General features: G+C 41.2%; 1 protein-coding gene across 1 annotated transcript; it reads left to right on the top strand.

The window, feature by feature from the left end:
* The first annotated feature begins 9,621 nt into the window (after positions 1–9,621).
* On the top strand, positions 9,622–13,958 carry LOC124673805 (probable CDP-diacylglycerol--inositol 3-phosphatidyltransferase 2). Its single transcript, XM_047209843.1, has 11 exons — positions 9,622–9,676; positions 9,917–10,049; positions 10,478–10,562; positions 10,657–10,706; positions 11,956–11,995; positions 12,090–12,134; positions 12,248–12,313; positions 12,577–12,691; positions 13,035–13,091; positions 13,182–13,280; positions 13,638–13,958. Exons 2-11 carry the CDS (start codon positions 9,989–9,991, stop codon positions 13,689–13,691), a joined length of 672 nt encoding a protein of 223 aa, XP_047065799.1. The 5' UTR covers positions 9,622–9,676; positions 9,917–9,988; the 3' UTR covers positions 13,692–13,958.
* The last annotated feature ends 12,976 nt before the right edge of the window (positions 13,959–26,934 follow it).

Below are 26,934 nucleotides of genomic sequence, written 5' to 3'. Positions count from 1 at the left end.
TTGGATGCATGAGAACACCATTGATAAAAAGGGTGCTCTTGAACGAGAGTATGCCGATGATGTAGCATCATTAAAGAATGAACTTGAAGAAGAACAAACCATCAAGGAAGCTCTTGAGGAGACCTTTGCTCTAGAATTGTCTAGAGAAAAGGAAAACCATGATAGAGCTCTTGAGATGGCAAATGAACTAAAGCTAAAAAATGATAAGCTTGTGTTTGTTAATGCTAAACTCCTTGAGGATTTTGAGCAACTCAAAAAGGGCTCAAGGGTCATTGAGAGTGCGCTCACCAAACTCACCGAGTCGCATGAGCAACTTAAAGCTTCTTATCTAAAAGTGCATGCCAACTTGCCTTCTCCTATTGCTATTGATAATGATGCTTGTGCTACTAACTCTACTTCTTGTGAAGCATTTATCTTGAAGGAGAATGTTGAGCTAAGGGCTCAACTTGAGTTGCTAACTAGAAATTATGGGAAATTGGAAGAAAATCATGGAAAGCTTTCTAGCTCCCATGAGGATCTTCTAGCTTCTCATGATAGGCTAAAGTTAGCTCATGAGGCTATCATATCAAAGGCAACACCTTGTGAGCCTCATGTGGATACTAGCACTACTACCCAAAATGCTATATTGCCATGTGCTAGTCCTTGTAATTCATCCACTCATAATATTGCTAAATCTTGTGATGAATTATCCTCCTTGCCTTGTTGCTCTAACAATGAAGGTTCTACCTCCTCTAGTACTTGTGTTGTTACTAACCATGTAGAGGAAATCAAAGAGCTCAAGGCCCAAGTCACTTCTTTGAAGACCGACTTGGTAAAGGGTCATGAAGGGAAATGCAAACTTGACAAGATGTTGAGTGTGCAACAATCCCCCAATGACAAAAGTGGACTTGGATTCAACTCCAACAACAAGAACAAGTCCAAGAACAACAATAAGAAGAAGGGCCAAGTACAAGTCAAAGACCCGGCCAAGATTGTTTGCTTCAAGTGCAAAATTGAAGGGCACCATGTTAGATCTTGCCCTTTGAAGAAGAAGCAAAAAGGGAAGCGGCCTCAAGCTCAAACTCATATTCAACCTCAAGTTGAAGAAATTCCACTTCCCAAGAAGAATCAAGCCAATGCTCCCATTGTGGAGAAATCTAGTGAGAAGAAGGAGAGGAAAAGGACTTGCTACATATGCCGTGAGAAGGGCCACATCTCCTCTTTTTGCACTATTGGTACCTCATCCAACTCTATCTCCATTGATGATGTTTATTCTCTTCGTAAGGATGAGGGTGGCAATGTGTTTGCCAAATATGTTGGTGCTCAAAGTGGTGTCAAGAAAAGAACCATTTGGGTTGCCAAGCCTATTGTGACTAACCTCTTAGGACCCAACTTAGTTGGGGACCAACAATCCAAAACTTGATCAATAGGTGCTTGTTGGAGGGCATTGGAGACTTGGCTACATCATGAAGAATTAAGGGATCTTCATGACTTATATTATCTCAAGCCAAGTCTTTTGGTTATCTTACTTCTATCATACACCCAATGTTCCTCCTTGCGGTAACATGTGCTCAACTCATTTATATTGAAAGTTACTCGCCCCTTTGCATGTGTTAGTTTTGTTCCTAACATGTGTTTGTATATATTGTGCTTCCTACTTGCTTTTCTTGAGAAATCAAGTGTATGCATGTTGGGTTGCACACAATGTATTTGTGTTTGTGTTGGATCCACTTTGCATCTTGTTGTATCTTATATGGCTCTTATGAGCGATTAATGGACTATCCCATTTTGGGGGAGTGATATTCCTTTGGGAATTTCATGATCCTAACAATGTGTGTACATGAGGAATATCACTTAGAATTGATATTGCAAGATTATCTAGTCTCTATGTGGTATGTCATCTTCATGAGAAATTCAAATTCTAATGTCCTTTAATATCTTTAGTTGGATCTTATTTGCCTCTTGTGAAATTAGATTCCTTATCACATTATGGGGGAGTAATAAGCTTTGTGTATATTACAAGCCTAGAAAATGTGAACATTTGAGGTTGTGTCACATAGAATTGATATTGTAAATTATCTCTCTCCTATGTGGCATGTTTGCTCAAACAAGCTCCAATAGATTTAAATGGCTTCATTGCTAATATCTTTGTGGATCTTGGTTGTGAAAGTTTTTCTTGGCATGGTTTTTCACAATGTGTCCCTCAATACATTTTTGGAAAACCATGTGCTTCAAGTCATACTATTAATTGCTTTGCATGTTGGTATGAATACTATTAATTGCTTTGCATGTTGGTATGAATACTATTAATTGCTTTGCATGTTGGTATGACTACTTGAAGCTATCAAGAAACTCGCTTTGCATGATGGTTAACTCTTATCTTTTACCATATGCTTTATTTGGTGTAAATATGATCTTACATATACTTACAAACTACCACCAGGAAATATTTCCTAATACCTCTTGTCCTAGGACAATTGGCAATCTATTATGAGGTAGAAATTTATTGATCATATTTACATTGGCTCTTGTGTTTAAATCGTCTTATTTATTTCCATGAATGTGTTGTGCTTTGACTCCCATGTGTCTTCCTTGCATCTTATGGATCTAATTTGTCTATTCAAACTTTCTTAGCATTTTTAGTAGATATAGGTAGCGTGATGATCCTAGTTTTGTGCATTTTGTATCCATATTGTAAATCCTAGATAATGCACTAATCTTGGGGGAACTCTCCTATATTTGTTATAATGCTTAAACTTCTCTTAATCATTATCAAAAATTTGGTTTTGGGAGACATAAATTTTCTTTTTGGTACTTTGTGCCATCATAAAAAGTGTGGAGGGTTTGGTTTATTTGTTGGAACCTTGCTCTCTTGGGAGTTGGTTATCTCATTCCTTTGTGCTTAGGTTTAATTAGCTTCTTATAATGAGATAAGTCTTTGGAGTCAATCTTGTGTTGATTTGATTCTTTGATATAATTTGGACAACCATTGTCTCTTGGTTTATTTGGTGTTTTGTCCAAATTGTATCTTCCTTTGGTTCTTGAAAGTATTGTGCATGCATATTTAATATATGTATATCTTATGGCATGTGTCACTTTCTTTGATCCAATATATAGGGTAAACTCCATCAAATCCTAATTTGACTAAGATGTGCATGAAATTCAATTTCATATCTATATGCACATAGAATTGTGGAGTTTGTCCTATATGTTGTAGTGTGTCTAACTACTTCGGACCCAATTAGTTTGGGGACCATTTTGTACTTACCTTTGTGTTAGGTACAATGGATATGCATTGAATGCTTGTCTCACTCTTGGAAAGAAGTGGTGACTCAATGGTAACTTGAGGCAAGCTAGGATGATCAAACGAACACATATCTACTACATCCACACCAATGCCATCTTGGTAACAAGTATCTTCTCATGCACACTTTTCTTGTATCCAACCTTATGGTTGCATCTTGGCATGAATCTCTTGATTTGCAAATGTTGTGCTTCTTGCAAAAGTCTTTATGAAACCTCTTTATTGTGAATGTGAGTAATTTGAGATGAGTGCATTTGTTGGGAAGTATTTTAAATCATGCTCATGATTCATCCATCCCAACTATGCCTATCTAGCAATTTTGTTGCATATCAATTCCTCAAGGCTCTCACATGTGCAATATAGATGAAAGTGCAAATTTAGTTACTTCCTTTGGTATCCCCGCTTGTGATACTTGTTGCCTTTCTCAAATGCATCCCAACTATCTTCTATCCCTTGTTGATATTTGTGATGTATTTTAGTTGTTTGTGGTTTGAAGTTCATGAATGTACAATAAGATAAAATTGAGCCTTTGGCCATGCTATTAAGCAAAAATTCTTATTGGTATATTGCATGACTTCGTCTTGGATATCATACTATTTTTCTTGCATATCTATTTTGTGTGTGCATGTTTCTTTGTGAATAAATATCTTTGTGATATTTCCCACTTAGAGAAACTTATACACATAAGAAATGATACATCTCCTTTTGATATCTTATTTATTTATTGCATGTTGATTGGTCATGCTAAGCAATATAATTCATTGAAGACTATGATGATGCTTTTTGCTCATCCTTGTAATAGTCTTATAATATGCTTTATCATGCCTTTCACATATCCTCTTGGTTGAGCCTTTTTATTATGGTGCCTCTTACTTGTTGCTCAACCATTTGTTTGTTGCAAGTGGTAAGCTTAATTTTCTAACTATGATCTATTGCAAATGTTTGTGTTTTTAAATGGTAAGGAGGGAGTGAGGATTCCATGTTATGCATATTGTATTCAAATGCAACATTTTATTTTATGCATGTACCTTGGGGAGCTTCCTCATTTGATTTAGAGCACTATCTTTTGGTGATCATTAAAGTTTGATTCACTTGGTATCTTTTGTTTTTGAATGATATTATGGGAGTGATGATTCCATGTTTGTGCACTTTATACTCCAATGCAAATTGTCTAGTTTTTGTGCACAAACCTTGGGGAGCTTCCTCATATTATTTAAAGAAATCTTCTTGATCTTATCATATTATCTATCTTTCTTTTGGTATCTTCCTTGTGGTTCATTTGGTTGCTTGCTTCATTTGTTGAAGCTTCTTTACTTTGTTATCTTTTTGCAATCTTTGATCCTATCTATAGTGTGATTCCTTCCGAATATTCGTCATTGGATATGTGCATTTGATTCCACTCAAATTATGAGAAATGCACACGCTATGGAGGAACTCTCACTATATTGGCCTTCTAAATTTTTCACCCATTTCGGCAATTGGTGCCAATGGGGGAGAAGTTTGGAGGGTTTAAGGGAATTTGGTTATGTCTTTGCTTTGTGCTTAAGCATGTGCCTTTATTGCATTGCATCTTGTTGCTTTGCATAGTTGAATATGTAGAGGAAACTCCACTAGGCTTTGAATGCCAATATATGCAATGAAAGTCAAGATCATTCACACATGCATATATTATGGGGGAGTTTGCTCTATATATTCAACTTATTTGTTACTTAAATTCCTTATATAAACCCTCTCAAAGAGATTGTCATCAATTACCAAAATGGGGGAGATTGAAAGTGCATGGAGCCCCCATGTGTGGTTTTGGTAATTAATGACAATCCCTATGGACTAATGTTTGCATTGAGTTATATTTGTAGGAGTTGTCCATAGGCAATTCTTGAACCATATGTTGGCTTCAAGGTTGCAATAAGAAGAAATTGTTGAAGGATATCAAGTGTCAAGTATGTCTTGAAGATGAAGATGTAGTGAGCCCTCAAGTTACTTCAAGACATCAACATGATGAAGAATGAAGAAATGATGTGCAAGTTCAAGATGAGCCATCTCGAAGAGATCCTTTGCTTGAGTCTTGCCATCCATATGGTGTTCATGGATATGCGAAGATGCGCCGAAGAAGAAGCTCTCCCATGGTGGTTTATGGAGGAGCAATCTACAAGACTTCGTCAAGCAAGCACAAGCAAGAAATGCGTTCCATCTTGTTGAGGTCAAGATCGTCGTCATCAAGCTCAAGTGGAATGCGCAAGTATAAGGTTTGCTCTTGATAGGGTTTCTTTCTCACCGGTCTCATAGTGTAGTTGGAGACCGGTTTATAGTTTAGTTGCCGTACTATCAAGAGGGCTCTCGAGTGAGTAACTCGATCGTATCGTTCGGAGAGAGCTCAAACCTTTGCATCCTTGCATCATCTTTCTTGGTTGTCATTTGGACCTTATCCATGTGATGTTTTAGAGCTTGTGCTTATTCTCATGACAAGCTCTAGTTCATCGAAAACGGATTTCGCATAGATCACTTGTTGCGTTTTCGAGTTTGGTTCATCATCTTTCTTGGTTGTCATTTGGATCTTATCCATGTGATGATTTAGAGCTTGTGCTTATTCTCATGACAAGCTCTAGTTCATCAAGAATGGTTTTTGCATGGGCAACTTGTTGCATTTTCAAGATTGGAGGTTTTACCGGTATGTCTTTTTGAGATAGGTCAAACCTTTCATCATTTGTTTCTATCCTCCTTTGCTGGACTATGATGTTTCTATGCATATTGTTGTAGAGCTCGTTGTTGTGATTTCAACGAGCCCAAGATCATCGAAATCGGAGTCCGGATGCAAAAGTTATGCCCGTTTTAGTTTTGGTGTTTCTGCAGTTTGCTTAGGCCGGATATTTTGGAAATATCCGGGCCGGATTATCCGGGCCGGATATTTCGGAAATATCCGGCCCCCCCGAAATCGGCTAAGGACCTCAGGAATTGCTGCTCAGTATAGGGGCCGGATTTTTGGCCGGATTTTGTCCAGGTTTTGTCCACGAGGCCGGATAATCCGGCCCCGGATAATCCGGCTCTTACTTAGGCCGGATTATCCGGCCTCGGTATTGCCCAAACGGCTCGATTTTCTTGGGGGTATAAATACCCCCTTCTTCCTCCTTGGGCTGTGGCTTCTCTCACTCTCTCTCTCCTCCATTGTTGAACTAGAGAAGCTTGCACTATCTCTCAATCCCTCCATGATTCTTGCCCCCATTTGAGGGAAAAGAGAGGAGATCTAGATCTACACTTCTACCAATCAAATCCATCTCTTTGTGAGTGGAACTCTCTAGATCTAGATCTTGGTGTTCTTTGTGAATTCCTTTGTTCTTCCTCTCTTATTCCCCCAATAGCTTTTGTAGCTTTGTTGGAATTTGAGAGAGAAGGACTTGAGCATCTTTGTGGTGTTCTTGCCATTGCATTTGGTGCATCGGTTTGAGTTCTCCACGGTGATTCGTGGAGGTGAAAGCAAGGAAGTTGTTACTCTTGGGTTCTTGGAACCCTAGACGGATTCTAGGCCTTTGTGGCGGTTTGTTGGGAGCCTCCAATTAAGTTGTGGATGTGTGCCCCAATCTTTGTGTAAGGCCCGGTTTCCGCCTCGAAGGAAATCCCTTAGTGGAACCGTGACCTAGGCCTTTGTGGCGAGGGTCACCGGAGATTTAGGTGAGGCGCCTTCGTGGCGTTCGGTGTGTGGTGTGAGTACCGCATCTTGGGGTGAGGCCTTTGTGGCGTTGGTGTGCATCGAGCAACCACACCTCAAGGTGAGCCTCTTGTGGCGTTCGGGAGCACTAAGCAACCGCACCTCTCCACCGGAGATTAGCACTCGCAAGAGTGTGAACTCCGGGATAAATCATCGTCTCCCGCGTGCCTCGGTTATCTCTATACCCGAGCTCTTTACTTATGCACTTTACCTTGTGATAGCCATCGTGCTTGAAGTTATATATATCTTGCTATCACATACTTGCTTGCTTTGCTTAGAATAAGTTGTTGGTGCACATAGGTGAACCATAGTATATAGGCTTTGGGCTTGACAAAGTAAACGCTAGTTTTATTCCGCATTTGTTAAGCCCATCTCGTAAAAGTTTTAAATCGCCTATTCACCCCCCCCCCTCTAGGCGACATCCGTGTCCTTTCAATGTGGCATCCTAGTCAAAAGTGGTCCGCGATGTTGATAAAAGGGTAAATTGTTAAATAAAGTAAAATATGAAATATTGTGCAATCGTGGAGTAGACTATAAAAGTGATTGCATAATAAAGCGCTAATGTGCGAATAGTGGAAGTTACTGTAAAAGTCACTGCTTTTTTCATATTTTATTGACATGTTCGTTAATCACTGATTTGTTTACCCTAAAAATATGTTCATGTTCCATAGTATCATCTTACATTAAACAAAACACCGAAAATCAAAAGGAACTGTAGTTAAATTATATTAGCTGCAAATAAGCACTGAAAGGAGTTCTCTAGGCTAGGTTGTACCTAACAAATTTAGATATTCTTGGTATACCAAATAATTTGAAACAAATTATACATATTGGAGTATTAAAGCTATGTTGGCCATTAAAGTTGCACATTCATATGTTTTCCCTTTGGGGGGAACAAATAAAGGAAAATTATAATTTTATTTATTTATTTTTCTACCGTTTGTTACCAGATATTATCTTTTTCTCCGAGGTTTTCTTGCCATATTGAACAATTTTATGCAACATACTTTTATGTGAGATTTTTTACTACAACTATAATAACATGGAAAAGGCCCAAAAGTTAGTTGGGTGTACCTACACCCTAGATCATTTACGATTTCCGTAACCAATTATAGTTTTGAGAATATTCATTAATTGTTTGAAGCCTTCGGAACCTAATCAAATTTATTTGAGTTTTAGTATCGGTATATTTGATTAGAACATGGTCAAAAGGTGTTCTTCTTTTTGTTGGGTTGAAGTTAACTATGAAAAGGTTTAAATTGTTGGCAAATCAGTCTTTTCACACTATACAGAGACCATTTTTGTAACCCATGACATAGTTTGAACATGTCTTGTCAAAAAATGTTACCTCAAGGCTAATAACTTGTCATAGATGCGTCTACAATACTTATACCGAGTAGCAAATACATCTTTTGAACTAGGGTAATTTTCTTAAAGGCAACTGATCAATAGCAACAGACTAAGTGACTAACAATGCGTTGGCATAGTGTCATACTATTGTATAGGAAAATAAGGATATGTTTGTCACCAGATCGTTTCATGGTTTCACCAATTTAGTGTCACAATGTAGAGTTGGAGTTGGAATTGTCAAATTTTAAGTGGTGGTGGTGGGGTTGGGGGGGGGGGGGGGGGGGGGGTGTAATTCCGATGCATAATTTGACAATTCATCTATTTGTTAAGGAAACCATCACATCATCTATTTGCAATTCTATATTACACAGTTTGTTAAGATTTTATTTGTACGGGGTCGATTTGTCCCTTTCTTATCCTCTACTCTTTTACTGAACCTTGGGCTCCATACTGGATTTGGGAATGTCAAATAATAGTTGAGAGCCAAAATTGGAGAACTCAGAATAACCCAATAATGCATATTCACGAGATGTAAGCTAAAAGGTAATACTCCAAAACCTCTTACTTTCTAAGATCAAAATCAAATCAAAAGTTTTTTTAAAACACATAACTAGTTTCAAATCCTAAATAAAAACACAACGATTTAAACTAAAAATAATCATAAATTTGAAACACTGAATTCGAGATTTAGAAGTTTTTTTTTTGCGGGTAAGTGATTTAGAAGTTGGCAACAAATGAGAAAGTTAACACACCACGATCCACAGCTCAGTGAGAGCCGAGAGGGCACAAGAGATAAGATGCCTCCACGCGTTTTCGGAACATTTTCTAGCACTTTATTCTTGTCTAGCTTGCACTAATTGGATAGATGTCATACTCAATCGATGTGATAGGCTGAGAGTTGCAATTTGCAAGAGGATAATACTGGCATGGTTGCCATTTGAGATCTCACTAAAGCAAAATATTCTTGGGAAGAAATAGTATGAAATGAAAAGAGAAAGTGAGGGGGTCAAAAAGAAAAAGAAAAAGAAAGCCGCTTCGCCTGTCACGACCTTAGCCGTCCCGTCCCGAGTCTCGACCCCAACCTGGCCGCTTCCACCGTGCTCCTCCTCCTCCCACCGCCGCCCGTCCCCCCTCGGCTCCGCCCAGCGCGCCGCCTCCCGCTCCTCCCGAGGCCCCGCCTCCCCGCCGCTCCTCCCCGCCCCGCCGCCAGCCGCGCCCCTCCCGCCGCGCCGCTCTCCCTCGACGACGGCACCGGTTGCGGCACTTCGCTGGTCCAGCGGCGGCGGCGGCGACGACGCGGTCGGGTGGCGCTGGTGATTGCGGCCTCACCGGTACCCGCGGTACGTTGCTCCTTTTTTTTTGCGCTGGCAGCGAATCGAACAGCGAATTCAGGGTCGAGCCCCCGATCTGGATCGATTGATCGAGACGAGGGTTTCACGAACGAATTCCGTAGCTATGTGTGGTCAGCAATGTCTATATGTAGTGGCAGCATATTTTTTACATGGAGATATCTTACTAGTGCGTTGTACGTGAGAGGGTATTGCTCGATCAGTCTGCGAAATGATACAACGATTTTACAGGAATCCCGAGAAGGATACTCATCTCATTCAAGGAACTGCCAGTCTTCTAGCAGCTGGTACCTCCTGGCTTCAATGGCGCAGCCAGCAGCTAAAAAGGCACCATCGGTGTACCTGTACATCCCTAATCTCATTGGTAAACCTCTGGATGATTGATTCTTTACATATCAGTATGTCACTCTGCTATTGATCATAATAACCAGCAGCAAATGCCATTTTAGAAGAATTTCCGTTACTATGCTGATTATATAAGTCCACATTTAACTATGCTGGAAGATTCTATCGCGTTGCTACCATTGCGTGTCCCCCTCTTTAATCTAAGTTTCTTATATTTACATGAGACGTGTCATTTTTTCTTGCACTATCATCACCATTTTGCACTAAGTAGCATGGCGGGAAATGGTAGGAACCAAAAGGAAGTAAGAAACATGTAATAGTAAAAATAACATAAAAGAATGCATGCCACTGAATATTTGGAAGTTTGCAATGTTTTGCATGTAAAATTGTTGCTGGCATGTGGATTGAAAGCGTATATGTTAACTTATGATAACCGTTGTTTTGCAGGATATCTCAGGATCATAATGAATTTCATTGCATTTGCTGTGTGCTATTCCAACAGGACACTCTTTGCTATCCTGTACTTCTTCAGGCAAGTCCCGTAAATTTAGCTAAGATCAGCTGTGTTCATGATCTTATTCAACTATTTTATAATCTATAATTCTAACATCTCTGTAAAATATCAGCTTCTTCTGTGATGGCTTGGATGGTTGGTTTGCCCGGAAGTTCAATCAAGGTAACAAGTTCCCTTGTATGTTTAGTGATGTAGCCTGCCATGCAGAGAAGAATGATTTTGCGGCCTTTTTGTATGTTGAAACTTTGGAGTTTACACTTTACCTAACCATGCAGAAGTAAATTGCAAATAATTACCACAGAAAAATCTGTTCATGCCCTGTTTGAATGAGATTTTTGTCATTTAATTTACCTGTATCTATACCACTATATAATACACCAGTTTTTGAATTCTGACAAGCCATCACGGGTACGTGCAGCCAACTATGAGCCGTTGATTTGTTTCACATGAAAAATCTTAACCACTCATCAATTCCCTAGCTACTTGATCGAACGGCTGATGTTCTTTGGATTCGCTCTCTACCGATGCCCGCCAAAACGAGGCCAGTTACAATCTTTCTAGAGATTTCACGGCCAAACGCAGCTGCCTCACGGTCAACTAATTGGAAAATCATGCTATTTGGGATCTTCTGTGACTGTTGTGGGAGTAAGAGCTCCGAAGCATGGATGTAGAAGATCTGACCACGTCATAGCAATAAAAAAATGCGCCCATGGTATTGGACATTCATGAGATTGAAGGAAGGGGCAGTTATTGTCTGTTGTGTTGCATGCAGGAGATAAACAAAGGAAACACCTCACGGTAAAACAAAATTACTGTACACAGATCATTCTTATGCGATTTGATTTTGACTCTGACTCTCCACCGTGAGATGGCCCAAGAAGAAAAGCACACACGGCCTGATTTTTGTATCGTACATGCATCGGATGAAAATCATCGGGGAAATGTAAACCTCACGATTTTATAGGAGTAAGTTTAGAAAGATTTGATGTCCTCGAGGTCTCCTTAGTCCACTAGACAAAAAATAAGTTACACCTTGTTCATGAGAATGAAGGGAGTACATGAGTTTGATTAACAAGCAATCAAATAATTCACGATCGTTTCTCAAAATCTAACATGTTATGTTAGGTAACAAATTGTGGCAATTTTGTCACAAACACACACAAAAATATTAATAACATAAATGCCAGTGTGAGCATAATTGCTTACATAAAATGAGTTTTTCTCAAAATGTAACAAGTTTAACAAGTTGTTGTTAGTTTTGTTTTTTTAAATGTACTATAGCTAATATCGTAACATTATTAGCACCGTGCTCATAGGCCACAACGTGCAAAGCATGTACTTTCTGCTAGTATAATATAATAGGTAACTTTTTGATGCTATCTGACCTCTTTTATCCTATTCCATGTATCAGCATCAACATTTGGAGCTGTGTTGGACATGGTAACAGATAGGTACTCCTTGAATAAACCATTTAAAGCTGTATAGGCCAGGTGCAAATATTCTGCAGCATGAAATAGTTTCATTTCTCATATTGATCTACTTCAGGGTTAGCACTGCTTGTTTGTTGGCGCTTCTCTCACAGTTTTACAGGTATATAAAAGTAGAGCTCAAAGCACTTCAATCATTGTATATCGAATATTGGTACCTGCATTAATTTCCTTGTATACCAACATTGTCCCTTGAAAGTGCAATTTTCTTTTCAGACCTGGCTTGGTTTTCATACTGTTACTTGGGTTGGACATTTCAAGCCACTGGTTTCAAATGCACAGGTTAGTTTTCTCCACCAATTTTGCATAATTTGTCCAATTGACTTATGTTCTCCTGGTACCCAATCCTGTCTCGTAAAACACAAAAGGAAGATAATAAATACAAACACCAACTATGCTAACTGTGCAAGTATTATGTGATGGTATATGCTGCATACATTATCTGCTAGTTGTCCAAGAGTTTCCTATGTTCTATTTCGGTTCCTATATCTACTGATTTAAACATCAATTGCTAACCATCTGTTGACATATAATTTCTGTACTAGTTCTTTCTTATCAGGCAAGGCTAGCCACAAAGATGTGAAGCACACAGAGAATGGGCTTCTGAAATTCTATTACGGATATCGGCCATTCATGGCCTTCTGCTGTGTTGCTTCTGAGGTATATGGCTGTTCACACTTAAAACAGCTTTGCATGATTAACACGGATTAAGGAAATACAGCATGAGTACTGTTTGGGATGGTATTTGGTTGGGTGAGCTGAGTGATAGATGGGGCATAGCATGCATACATATGTGATTTAATACCTTGATACATGCCATTTTTATGTGACCAACACCAATCAAATGAACATTGTGTATCTGTAGTTATGCACATGAAACTGATATAACAAACATATATGTCCATCCAAACGCCACTTGGCATATCCAGTACTCATTTACACATCTGACCAGCTAGCTCCTATATACATATTCCATCTTACCTACAAAGCTTTCAACTTACAGGTTCTGTACATTATCCTCTTTCTCTTTGCTGATGAGAAGAATACAAGCTTGCTCAGTGTAAGATGCCATAATCTCTATAGCTGTCTTCTCTAAATCAAGCAGTTAGCATCCAAGTTGCTGAGCATCTGCCATTCCTGTGTGCTACAGGTGTGCAGAGGTATTCTGAAGGAAAGTCCCCTTATTGTCTTCGTGTTCATTTCAACTCTAATCGGTTGGGCCCTAAAACAAGTGATCAACGTCATCCAGGTAACAACTTTAGTGGTTGATCTGTAGTCGTGCCATTGCTAGATTGTTAGATGTTGAACAGCTATTGCTTAAGTAAAAAATGCCTTTTATTTTGCGATTCGGCTATAACATTATTGTACTTGCTAGATGCAACCATGTTGCTAGATGTAGAACAGCTATTGCTGAAGTAAATGCCTAGAGTTATTCTTTTGCGTTAGGCTCTAACAGTCTTTTACTTGTGGACTGTAGTTGTAGGTATATATACGTATACTGCTAGAACAATGGGTTATTCCTTATGATACTGACAGTGTTAATGGATATCCTTCGATATGAAGCTCAAAAAGTTGATATTGATTGATGTACCTTTCCTGATTGCAGATGAAAACAGCTGCAGATGCTTGTGTTGTGTATGATTTGAAAAGAGGCAAGTGAGGAAGCAGGACCCAGGTTTAGTTTTTATTTGTGTTGGCAACTTGGCATGTCCAAGAAAAACATACGGTCAGGCGGGCTTGGTTGTAAGGCACATATGGTAGCTCCTTGATGTATCTCTTAACATGTCTCTGGTCTGGGGGTTAACACGCTATGGGAAAAGCAGCGTGAAAAGAAAAGTGAGAAACGCTAAAACATGGAGATTCAGATTGACAGGTTCTGTAATGTGTACATCTTTTCTATGTGGTGAATTTGATCTTTCTTTCTTTCCGTACCAGCATGGTGCTTTGTTTCCAGTCAGAAACGATGATAGTGGCTACCTCTTATTGTACTGGTATACCGACAGCGTTTACTTGGTTGTTTTGCTGGAGATTTGCTCCTGTTACAAAAGCTGACTCGATTTGCCTTTTTTCCTTGTGTAAAAACCCTGGGCTTTGAACATGTGATAATCCACTGATGCAAGCCGAAATTCTAAGCGAGTGTTTACCTTCTCGCAGTCTCTGTGGGCACTTTCTCGGGGGATCTAGTTGCCTGTCGAGGCAGTAAGTCATAGGCACCATGAAAGTTATTGATCCAACCTTGAACACGTTTCCACCACCTTGGGCATGTTAAGAAAAGAGAGCGATTCGAGATCATCTTCCACTTACGAGTCTTGATCATTCTTACAAAGTAGTATTCAGAAGAAACTTCCTAGCACATACATTAATATTAAGGGAGCCATCGAAATGTGACTAAAACCCCTGAAGTTGGGACTATACTCGGCAATGTGTGCACAGGCAAAATTCAGCTCCTAGAAGGTCACGATCATGCTAGAATTTGGCATGCACAATCTAGCACGGAAGGTGTGAAATTAACATCGTCGACGTAGTTGCCCGTATCGATGACGGAGTCGCCAAAGGCGAATGCACGAAGGACGAAGGTATGCTAGCTCTTTAGCGGCTTTTGGCAGGAGAGAAGAGATTTGAGTGTTGTGGACTTCGGCCGTGCTTGATCGTACTGTAACACGTACCTAAGAGGCCAAGACTCTACTCGTTTTTTAGAAAATGAAGTCGTCCTGACCCCGCAAATTAACCCGTAATCTAATTCTACCCTATTTTTCTTGATAGGGACCCTTTGCGAAGGATTTGACTAGCCTCTGATGCCAGGGGTCAGAATCAGACCCCATCGTCCACGTTACTAGTCACCATCAGCACGCCTTGTCACGTAGTCTACGTCTGTTAATCTGAACCCTTCTCCAAACTCCTCTTCTCGGCTGCTTGTTGTTTCCCAAACCATCGGCTCCTAATTAACCTCTCTAATTTCACAGTATAAAAGCATAGATCGCATGCCGCCCTTGAGCATCACCAGTTCATTAGACATCACTCAACACCAGAACATCACACGACCGACAATCCTCAAGCCACAACCACAAACCTCGCCCTGCTAGTAGCTAGCTTAAGCGGCACACAAATTCAGCAACAATGGCTCCGTCTGCCTGGAGAAGTAAGAACAGCACGGCCGAGGCCGCCGTCCAGAGCCGGTACTTCGTCGTCGCCGGCGCCGGCGACGGCGGGAGGACACCGAAGGGGTATGTTCCGATAGTTCTGGTCGGCGACGGCGACGAGGGATGCGCGGAGGAGAGGGTCCTGGTGCACGTCGCCATGCTCAAGGAGCCTTGCATGGAGGGGCTGCTGGAGATGGCGGCGCAGCAATTCGGGTACGGCCAGCAGGGCGTGCTCAGGATCCCCTGCGACGCGCGGCAGTTCCACCAGATGATGGTTAGCGTCCACGGCAAATCCAGATCATAAACTTTGATCTGCGTAGGTGCATCAGACGGTTCTTTTGGTTTCCTGATCTTGTGCTCGGTGATATGGAGTATTAGAAAAGCAAGGCCCAGCTTAATTGTATTAGTTGGTGAAAATGAGTAGTACAGTAGTGCTCATTCCATTATTATTTGATCCACTTGTATACAAAGTCAATTGGTTTATATGTGAAAGGGTGCACATCAAGATGTAATGTATGTTTTAGCAATAGAGATTCCCCCTCTACTCTTCTTTTCTAGAAGGGGCTAAAAAACCCAATCCATTATTTAAGAAGATAATTACTTAGTTAATTAAAGTAAAAAAACTAGACTAAAATCGTACAAACACGACCAGCGCGCGGAACCGGCACACAACAAAAACTCCAGACACATCGCTAAGGAAGAACACAAGCATCATTGTCGTCGCTCCTCCTCGAGCAAGAGAGTCTTGACTTCAACATCTACGACCACTAGTGGCACGCTCGTCACAGCAAGTACATAAAGTCAAACTAAGAACCGCTAAACTGTTGGGTATCCTCTTCATTTGAGTTGTTAATTAGGAGATGGCCATTTGAATCCTTTTGGGCAGCCCATTTGCGTGCAAAAGCACAATATCTAATATAGTTATAAGTGAGACTTATTTTGGATTTTGCACACGACGAAAGCGGGATGCTAAGACTTCCATCCAGCCACCACTAAGTGGAGTGATGAAACTCCTATGTCAACCTCCGTCGAAGAGGAAAAGAAAGAGAGAAAGTTGACGAAAGATCTTGAGATCAAGCACCGCTTGTTGCTCACAAGGTTTTTGTGTAGCTATATATACGTGGGGAGGCGGTAGTGCTCGAGTTCTTCCCCTTGGCACCATGTCATCCATTGTCCATCCGTTCTCAGGGTGAGCTGCTCCACCTCATGATAGGTACGGCGTCCTTCGATTTGGGGTGAGAAAGTGGAGTGCTTTCTTTGGAGGTGGACAGATGGCATGGCATCTTGGCTGGATGGAGGGTTACGACGGCATGAGTTCCCATGTGGGCGTGCTTCATCGACATTGCTTCTTCTTCGGTTGAGTTAGATGTCATGACAAGGGCTTCGAGGATCAAGCGGCTCTTCATTTTACTTATTTTTGATGTGCTTGTTGTATTTGTTGCCTGTAAGCTGTTTTGCAACATTTGTAAACTCAGCCGTAAAAGGCTTTATTAATTTAAAGTCGGTTCAATGAGCCTTCGATCTAAAAGAAAGTTTGAAGGAGATATCTTGGGGATAGAACACGAGAAGGAAATAAAGCAGATATTGTGAACATGCCCTGAATATCCAAGAACCAGATGCATTGCATGGTTATAGGGGAGGAGTTTCAACCATGAAACAACCGGTAGAAGTAGTGAGTACAACGACGTCTGCCAAAGCCTTTTTACCTGCCGATTGGGAGGTGTTGGCGGATGCAAAATTAGGGGTTGGGGGCGTTCTCCCCAGCCGTGCCCACCCCAAATGGCCTTCCGACGCAAAAACTTAAAATAAACGGTTCGCGCCCAGTCACGGCGGCTCAGTAACGAGGAGAGTTCATCAATCACACTCGTCCAAATCGCCCATATGGCGTACAAAATAAAGGCCACAACGGCGGTCCTCAGTTGTCGGCCGACTCATGTGCCTCAGACGTCTCCTCCTCCTCCCTGTCCAAAGCCGCCGTTGGTGTTGAGCTTGTCGCCCCGACTGGAGGTGCGTAGATCAGCGCGCGTTGCTCCTCGTATCACGCCCGCGTCTGGGCGTCCATGGCGTTGGTATTTGCATCAGAAGCACCAAGTCCTTCTCCCTTTTGACGGCGGCGACATTGGTCTTCAGGAGGGCGATATTGACGTCTTGCTTCTCCATCATCATCGACCACCTCGCGCCGCTCTTCTGTTCCCTCGTCGCAGCGGCAGCCGCCTTCGCCGCCTCTCTCGTCATGGCTGGGCGGGTAAATGGGGAAAGAATGAGAGGGAAAACAAAATAATTGGAGCCAAAACCATTCTCTCTCGCCGACACGGGTGGCCTGCCCATTTTTCACCTTCCACCGGTGACCCCGCTAGCCCCCCGGTGGGTTGGGATCCGCCTGGGGGTGCAGGCGGAAAAAATGTCGTCCCGGAGTGGAGATGCTCTTAGATAAGATATATGAGCTAACTGAGTAACTGGATACAGTTATTTGATGGAGGTGCACATAAGCACATGCCAAGAAAAACAAGAATGTGGCATGCACGATCCAGTACGGAAGGTATGAAATTAACATCGGACACGTAGTTGCCATTGGCGAAAGCTCTTGCGGCTTTTGGCAGGAGAGGAGAGATTTGAGTGTTGTGGGCTTCGTGCTGACCCCGCAAATTAACCCGTACTCTACTACTCTACCCTATTTTTCCTGATAGGGACCCTTTGCGAAGGATTTTGACTAGCCTCTCTAATGCCGGGATCAGAATCAGACCCCATTGTCGGTCCACGTACCTAGTCACCATCACCACGTCTTGTCGCACAGTCCACGTCTGTTAATCTGAACCCTTTTCCAAACCCCTCTGATTTCACAGTATAAAAGCATCGATCGCATGCCTCCATTGAGCACCACTCACACCAGGAAATCACACGACCCATCATCAAGCCATAAACCTCACAGTACTAGCAGCTAGCTACGCGGCACACAAATTCAGCAACAAATGGCTCTGGCTGTTTGGAGAAGCAAGAACAGCACGGCCGAGGCCGAGGCCGCCGTCCAGAGCCGGTACAGGTACTTCGTCCTCGCCGGCACCGGCGGCGGCGGGCGGACACCGAAGGGGTACGTTCCGATAGTGCTCGTCGGCGACGGCGACGAGGGATGCACGGAGGAGAGGGTCCTGGTGCACGTCGCCATGCTCAAGGAGCCGTGCATGGAGGGGCTGCTGGAGATGGCGGCGCAGCAGTTCGGGTACGGCCAGCAGGGCGTGCTCAGGATCCCCTGAGACGCAAAACAGTTCCACCAGATGATGGTTAGCGTCCACGGCAAATCCAGATCATAAACTTTGATCTGCGTAGCTGCATCTGTCAGACAGTTCTTTCTGTTTCCTGATCTTGTGCTCGGTGATATGCATACGTACTGGAGTGTTACAAAGCCATGGCCCAGCTCAAATATATTAGTTAGTTAGTGAAAACGAGTAGTACATTAGTGCTCATTTCATTTAATTTTTGTAGGGGATGCTCATTTGATCATTTGATCCTCTTGTGTACAAAGTCAATTAGTTTATATACATGAATGGGTGCACATCAAGTTAAGATGTATGTTTTAACAAGAGAGATTCTTACATAAAGGGAAAAGTAACGGTACATGTTTGGTGGTTTGCTTGGCATAAACGGCACAATCATCTATCTTAATGCTTTGGTATATTTTACTTAATAATTATTGTTACTCGCGGTTGCAGAAATAATGGTTGGATTAAGAGGCTATTGTCACTTCTGGTTTTAGGGGCAATAGTATTTACGAATGTGGTGCTCATAAATCTCTTATCACTATTTTAATGAGTACACAATACTGTATTTCATATTCTCGAACCGGTTCGAGAATAACTATTCTCGAACCCTTTCTGAACTTCCCGGTACATTGATCTGAACTTCTTCTTCCCTGAATCTGAACTTCCCGACGAACTTCAATATTGTACAGGGCGAACTTCCGAAAGTTGAGTCTAGTTTGAAGTGAACTTCAAAAAATATAGCAAACTTTCGTCGCATCTGAACTTCTCTGGAACCACTTGTGAACTTCTGGATGTTTCCAAGTGAACTTCTCGACGGAATACCAGAATTGCATATCCGTGCGGACACTATTTTCATGTTGATTTTCATACCGCTTATCGGATTAATGCACACAATATACCGTTGGATTCGTACGGAAATTTCGCAACTTTTTCGTGTTCATTGTTTTCCCAAATTCTGTATTTTTTAACCTAATTTTAAATATACAAAATAACGTTTTCGCGGATTTATCTTATTTCGTGCAGTTCTGGGGTTCTAGTTTTCAAACCGTTTATCAGATTGATGCGTATGATATGCCGTTGGAAAGCTGATGAATAGGCGCACCTTTCTCATGAAGAACATTTTTCTAAATTCTTTACAGTTTAAGAGCAGATTTGAAAATACGTGATTGCTCTTTTCGAGCTTCTCGGTTTTTCGAACTGTTTTTTGTGGATTATTTCCGAACCACTTGTCGGGATTTACCAAATGATATTGCGTTGAAAATATATTGATTAGACGCATCTTTTTCATGTTGAATGTTTTTCGAAATTCTAAATAATTTTAGTTTAATTTTAGAAATACATAAAAGTGAAAATAACGCCGACACGAGAACATTTCGAAATTGGCTCATCTAGATTGATTAGGTGTGGCATTGCGGTATGTTAGAGTATTAATAGAGTTATATTAGTGCTAATTGTACGTGGAGTTGTTCGATTTACGCAATCGGTAGTCCTACGGGTGGTTTCTATGTGTATGATTTCCGCCCACAAGTGTGTGAGCTGCTCGAATATGAAAGTGAACTCCCGATATCTATTAATGAACTTCCCATCGCGGTATAAAAGTTTCGAGCATGTTTAAATTAAACTTCCTACATGGTTCAAAGTGAACTTTCGCTCCGTAAAAAAGTGAATTTGAACAAAAACAAATTTCCAACATGTGCGTGATGAACATCCTCCGCGTTGAAATATAATATTGACAAAAGACAAGTGAATGCACATCCCGTGGGCTGCAACATATTTTACACAACTTCATTAATCTGTGCCAAAACGAAATTTGTAAAATTGAAATCACAAACGTACACATCTGAGGTTAGCAGTTCAAAACCAGTCTTAAGGTTCAGTAGAAGTAGCAGTCTTAAGGTTCAGTAGAAGTAGCAACTGGTTGCTACACATTTACTTGATGCACAAACTTCATGTCGAAGAAGTAAACTTTATATACGGTAGGTTGCACATCTTTTTCACAAATAACTATACTGCTCCACCAGATACATAACAGTTTACTTAACACATAGTTTATATACACAAATCATCCACCCCGCAGCACAAACATTGGAAGTGAACTTCAGGAATAATTCATCTAGCAGACTCAATTGAAAATCCATCTAGCAGGGAAAATCTAAAGTGAAGCATCAGGATACATGAACATCACGAATAGGAGAAGTGAACTCCACAAAGTAGTATGAATCTTCAAAAGTTCACATAAGTTGTCTTTCTAGGAATTAACACAAACTATTTCTTGTCAGCAAACAGCTTATTTCTTCTTGTCAACAAACCTTAACTGCTGCCAAACAGTGAACTCCACATATAAAAGTTATCCAGAATCATACACGTACAATGTCAGGTCTCATCATGTTTTCCCAATTTGCAAGGGCATTCGATTCGCATGAAAGAAAAAACGCAAAAGAAAAGTTGGATTTCACAAATCAGTCCCACCAAACTTCAGAGCTTGGTGTATCAAAGGAAATGGCTAATTGAACTACAGCGCCGCTTAAAGTGAACTGTTCAGGTTTATAATGTGAACTTCCAATCTCTAAAGTCAGGGACGGATTGCGTGTGCTTGAGCTTGCAGCAGCGTCCATTGATGTAGCAGGGGCGTGCTCGCTGGATACTTGACACCTTTCTTCTCCCAAGTTATCACTATTGCACATGAAACTGCAATAGGAAAAGAAATAGACCAGGCTGGTTACCAGCATACAAACATCAATGCTTGTTAACAAATAATTGCCCATATGAGAGAATTTGGAGCTGTCATTTTATTTAGTCCAATTTGCATAATTATCAAGCTTGGCATTAGAACAAACTCTTATAAACCATGGATGGAAAAGACAGAGAAAGGTTGTTTAAGATAGGAATGAGCTGTACTAACTGAACTTCTATATGATAGCTAGCTAACTGAACTGAACAAATGTTGCACAGGATTTTGAATATCTACACAAACTTACTGATAGCAGATATCTTCATCTTGCGAGCACACTGATCGTGTATCAGTAAATAAATCAATTGTGAATGACCCAAATGCGTGCACAATTGGAAACCCTTGTTATTACATGCAATGATTTTTAAAGTTGAGACGTTAAATAAACATCGGAAAGAAAAATGGTCGAACAACAATCAGAATATCACTTCTTAAATGATACATGGTGAAACATACCAGTACCAAAATTTGTCTGTGATAATCTAAAAATTTGTAGGCATTTTTACAAAAGATTCAAATTTCTGGAAAATAACGAATGAACTTCCTACATAAGTTTAAGACAATAAAATGTGAAACATTTTTTGCCCCGACAGAGTGAATGTCCTGAAAAGGAGAGTTAATCCTTTTGTCTAACTTTTAGAAAAAAAAAAAAACCTGGTGAACTACACTAACAAATAAAGCTTGCATGTGCTCGAAGTGAACTGGCGGATAATAGTTATTTCTAAACTTCATTGTTCACCACTAGCAAACTACACAGAGTTACTAAGTGAACTGCCGCTTCAAGTCACATTTACAGCGTTGAAATAAGTTCGGGTCTTACCAGCAGGAAGTCCATGCGAGTCCAGCGCCTAGGAGGAGGATGGCTGCTGACGCCATAGAACATAGCTTGATAAGTGGACTCTCGATTATTCTAACAATTGAAGGAAAATGGAAGGTACGTCCTTGCCCTGGCTGGAGTTAGGCAGCCCCATAGTGTTTACCTAGTTTTTATCTGACAAAACAAGATGTTGTTAGTCACTGTCACATAACTCTTTACTAATAATTGGTTGCCTGTAAACACAAATTATTCGAGCACTGGCTTTAAGTATGTACAAAGCCAACTTTAGTATTTTTGTATCTATTGAACTTCACTTTATTACGGAGTGAACTTCAATCTACAACAATGAACTCGCTATGAGCATTTAATCTGTTTCATGTAAAACTGAAATGAACTACCATGTAGTACAAACTGAGACTTCATCATGTTCGAAGCGAACTGTTAAAAAAATAAACTATGCAATAACTGAACCGCTCACGGTGAAACTATGAAAACCGAACTACCATGCAGCGTGTGCACTTCATGTTTGCTGGCAGCAGAGCACGAAGTGAACTATGAAATAACTTGACCACTCATAAAATGAAATGAAATGGATGAAAAATAAAAGTGAACTTCTACTGTGGATAAAGTGATTTTCTTTCTTTTTCATCTATGATAAAATAAAATCTTTTCAGAAAATAAAAAGGTATACCCCCGTAGTGGAAGAACCGAACTTGCGTCTAAAATAAAAGCGAACTTCGCAATTTTTCTGTTGTGTGCTTTTGTATCAAATCTAGTGGATGAAGGAAACTTCCAAAACAATAATAAGTTTCAAATGTGAAAGACATGAATTTCTATCTTTAAAGCTATCAAACTATCAAACTTATCCATAATAAATTGATGCAGAGGATAAATGTCCAGTGTATAAATTAACTAGAAACAAGAAATCAATTGGAGATAGAGGTAGCATGCTCAGATGCAGAACTGACGCCTTCCTGATATATACATGCGGACTTCTCTCGCGAAACAAGTGCACTGCTGCAATTATCCGACCACACATTTCTGAACTCCAAGTTCAAGCACACAAATGCTATGCATTGCAAAAAATACCTACAGTTAAGAGATACGACAAAGTGAATTTCCTGAAAAAGAAAAGACGAACTCATAGCATGAGTTCAATAAGTGGGCTTCCTTTTTATGGTAAACTAAATTTCCATGCAAGTCGAATAAAATTCTTCCAACCAAAAATCGTTTACTCATAAAAGGTGGAACTTTCTGGTAATATAAAACCAAACTTTTCAGAGAGACAAAGGTGAACTTCAAAGCAACTCTGTTTCGCTTTTGAACTAAAGCTAGAAAACGAACTCCAAGAAAATAACAAGTGAACTCACAACGGTGAACAATGTGAACTAACTTTGTTCCGTAGAAGGATCAACCTTTGTTTCTCTATATCACATACATACAGAGGAAGAAAGGAACCGTCCCAAGAGGTGATTTAACTAACCAGTGAACTTCCATGGCGTCCATCTGCAAGTGTGATGTTTATGGGTGAGGTTGTTGCCGGTCAGATTTGTGTCCCAAATAACAGAACTTTTGAACCAAACACTGCAAGTGTGATGTTTAAAATTTTTGTTAGTGAATGACCAGATGTTCATCAAGTGAACTTCAGATGTTCATCATCTAAACTTCACTATGTATCGATGTTTTCCACAATATATGTCTAACACTGTGATTCTGATATTTGAACAATATTGGAACAGCTGTTTATACACACCTGCACTTTCAGCAAGGAGGTAGGACTCTGGCGTACGCAGGGGCAACGCGCGAGCTCTGAGCACGGTGGACTCCCGATGGGGGCACGGTGAACTTCCCGGATGAAATCACCTGAGGTAAAACAGGAAGAATTTGAGTGCTCATGCCCTGTGAAGGTGATTTTTTCATACATAAGTAATAATAGATGAATTGGCACACACACATGACATCCTATAGCTTGTGAATACTTAATATGAGGACAGCTAGTAGAATAAAGATAGTTAAGCCATGCACACTACCAGATGACAAATTGCAGCAAGACAAACACAAGATGAACTTCTAGCATGAGACGAACTGGACTTCACTTTTTTAAAAGTTCAGAACTTCTGAATTATCTTGTGCTTACTACGATTTTTTTTACCAACAACTACCACAAAGGCATAGTGCGCATGACCTGGTCCATGCGGGCATCAGAATAAAAAGAAGTTCCCAATTTCGACATATTAGACAATCTATCGCATGGCAGTTTAAAAGAAAACAAGAACATAGCTGAATAATGTTATATCAATCATAGAGATCAATATCATGAACTCCTAGCACTCAAATTCATAAGAATATTAGACAAACTGAAATTCTCAGGCAAAATGCTAAGCATTTTTTCAATCAAACAGTGACAGAGAAACATAGCAGGAGACAAAACAACCTAATACATGCTTCCAGATTGCAGAATATAGAAGCACACTTACATGAAAACAAGCAGGGATCGATTGTTAAGGTGTAACTTTGTGTATATTATGTTGAACTAAAATCGTATCTCTCTTTACACAGAAAATAGTGATGGGTATGTGCTCATTTGCATTGCGATCAGAAACAAATCAAATGAGTAGGTTCAACAAGCAGCATATATTATGCAAGTAAAGTACCATGCTACGAAGCATTAAAAAATTGGCAATTGATAGAGAGAACTGTGACAGGAGAGACGAGCTAACTTCTTACCAGTAGCAGAACAAGAATGGAACCTCATCTACACACGAATCCAGTAGGAAAGAAGTGTCTTTTTTATTTCGATTTTACTTACACGGTAATATATTAACAATGTTCTACGCATCATTAACTAGTGTACTGCCCATGGCATTTTGTAAAATCTAGGCATGGAAACAAATGAGCTAGCGCTTCTAATTCACAGGATCAGGCACATGATAGAACATGATGGTAGTCATCTTACGAGATCGGAAGCGCTCTGCATCTGCAGCCATCTCACACCACCGAGCGTGGTGGCGTCATGCCCCTGGAAACACGAGCAAACAAATAAAATCCCAGCATCATCAGCAAAACGTCCAACTCAGGCACACGGACGACGCGTCGCCGACAAACCAATGCAACAACGGGGTGTGGTGGGTGGGTTCGCTACTCACCATGCGGGATCGAGCCTCGAGACCACGGTGAGGCCCCAAAAGAACGCCATGGCCGGAGCACGCGGCTACCACCGCAGCTGCACAGGACAACGAACAACAATCATCAGAACCTAGGGCTCCCACCAACGAATCAACCAAAATCCATCGCGAAAAAAACACGAGCACGCATGCGCAGCAAGCACATCGAAGCATTGGTTCCTAAAAAAATTCCTCCAAAATCGAAAATAACAACGGAAAATCGCCAGCCAGAACGGATCTGGAGGCCATCCGGCAAAAACCAAGCGGGGCACGGAAAATCTCGCGATGGTTTGACGAAATTTCGGGGGAAAATACCGAGATTGCCAAGCTGATGCGGCGCGACGGATGAATCGGAACAGAGAAATTCGAAAGGGAATAGGGTTGGAACGGGGGCAAGGCCTTACGCGTGGGAAGGAGAATCGAATGGGAGGGACGGTAGGGGAGAGGTGGCGCACGGCGGGAGATCGCCGGAGCGGCGCGTCGGGGTTGGGGAAGATGCTAGGGTGTCGGGTTGGGGAAGTGGAGAACGTGCGGGTGGCCGGGTGTAGAGGTTCACTTACGGCTAGGGTAGCCGGTTTTTCTGATTGGGCTCGGTTCGGGTTTAGAAGGTGTTTCTTTAGGCTAGGGGTTCTAGAATAGCTATTCTAGAACCACTCTTAAGGGGGATTCGAGAATAGTTGGGCTATATATATATATATATATATATATATATATATATATATATATAGGTCTGCTTATTCTCGAACCGGTTCGAGAATAACTATTCTCGAACCCTTTCTGAACTTCCTAACTTATCGCATGCGAACTTCCCGTGAGTCTTCATATTTTCGCGTCCCACGTCCCGCTCGCGTCCCGCTCCCGCTCGCGTGTGAACTTCCTACGAGACAGCGAACCGTTACGTGTCCCACCTCCCGCTCGCTACCCACCTCCTCCGTGCTCGCTCCCCACCCCTCCCTGCTCGCTCCCGATCTCTTCCATGGCGATTTCCTCCCCGCTCGCTCCCGAGCTCTTCCCTCGCTTCGCCGCCGATCTCCTCACTCGCTCGATTCCTATCGGAGAACTTCGTCGACGGCGGCTCCTCATCTCCGTGCTCTCCTCCGACGTTTCACCGACGAATTTGTTCTCCACGGCCGCACCGCAGCATCGTCAATATTCTCGCGGCACGCTTATTCCATGCTAGCTCTACGCTGCTCTTATCTTCTTTTTATCCTCACCTTGCAGATTTGTTTTCTCGATGGCCGTCACACGTGTCCGCCGTCCTTCTTCGTTAAATCTTCTACGTTCATGGCTCCGCCCTTACTCCTCCGGGTGGTTTTTGGGTATGTCTCCTCCATGGTTTGTTGATTGATAGGTTCTCGCTTGATCCTAATACACGATTTCTTCACAGCATCTATGTTATCGCTTAGTTCATTTTTTGCGCATGCTCCCGTAGTTATTTTTTCTCACTTGATGCAGTTGATGACGCGGTGGCCTTCATTCTTACACTTGATGTAGCAACATAATCCAGATTTTTTTTTTGGCATCTCGTTTTGTTTTTTCATACGCTCTAGTGAATGTTTTTTGTTTGTTATAACTAATGAACTTCTTTAATTTTATGATGTGAACTACCGATATGCATGAACTTTTCTCAGTTTCCTCGTTTGATTTTCATGATACGTATAAGTTGGGGCCTCTGTTTTTCATGTAAATCTACTTTTGAGCATGTATGTATTTCGTGTTAGTAAACTCGTGAACTTCTCATTTTAATGTACAAAACAGATTCGGAGGTAGCATGGAATAAAAGTAATTACCTAG

The sequence above is a fragment of the Lolium rigidum genome, chromosome 7 (assembly GCF_022539505.1).
Source record: "Lolium rigidum isolate FL_2022 chromosome 7, APGP_CSIRO_Lrig_0.1, whole genome shotgun sequence".
NCBI classification, from domain to species: domain Eukaryota; kingdom Viridiplantae; phylum Streptophyta; class Magnoliopsida; order Poales; family Poaceae; genus Lolium; species Lolium rigidum.
This window is presented reverse-complemented; position numbering and strand designations above follow the sequence as displayed.

Bases quoted from the DNA above. Each gene is read 5' to 3' on its own strand.
- LOC124673805 (XM_047209843.1), top strand. From the start codon at position 9,989: ATGGCGCAGCCAGCAGCTAAAAAGGCACCATCGGTGTACCTGTACATC. The intron at 10,050-10,477 runs GTAAACCTCTGG...GTTGTTTTGCAG, and splicing joins GTACATCCCTAATCTCATTG to GATATCTCAGGATCATAATG. The intron at 12,692-13,034 runs GTATATGGCTGT...TTCAACTTACAG, and splicing joins TCTGCTGTGTTGCTTCTGAG to GTTCTGTACATTATCCTCTT.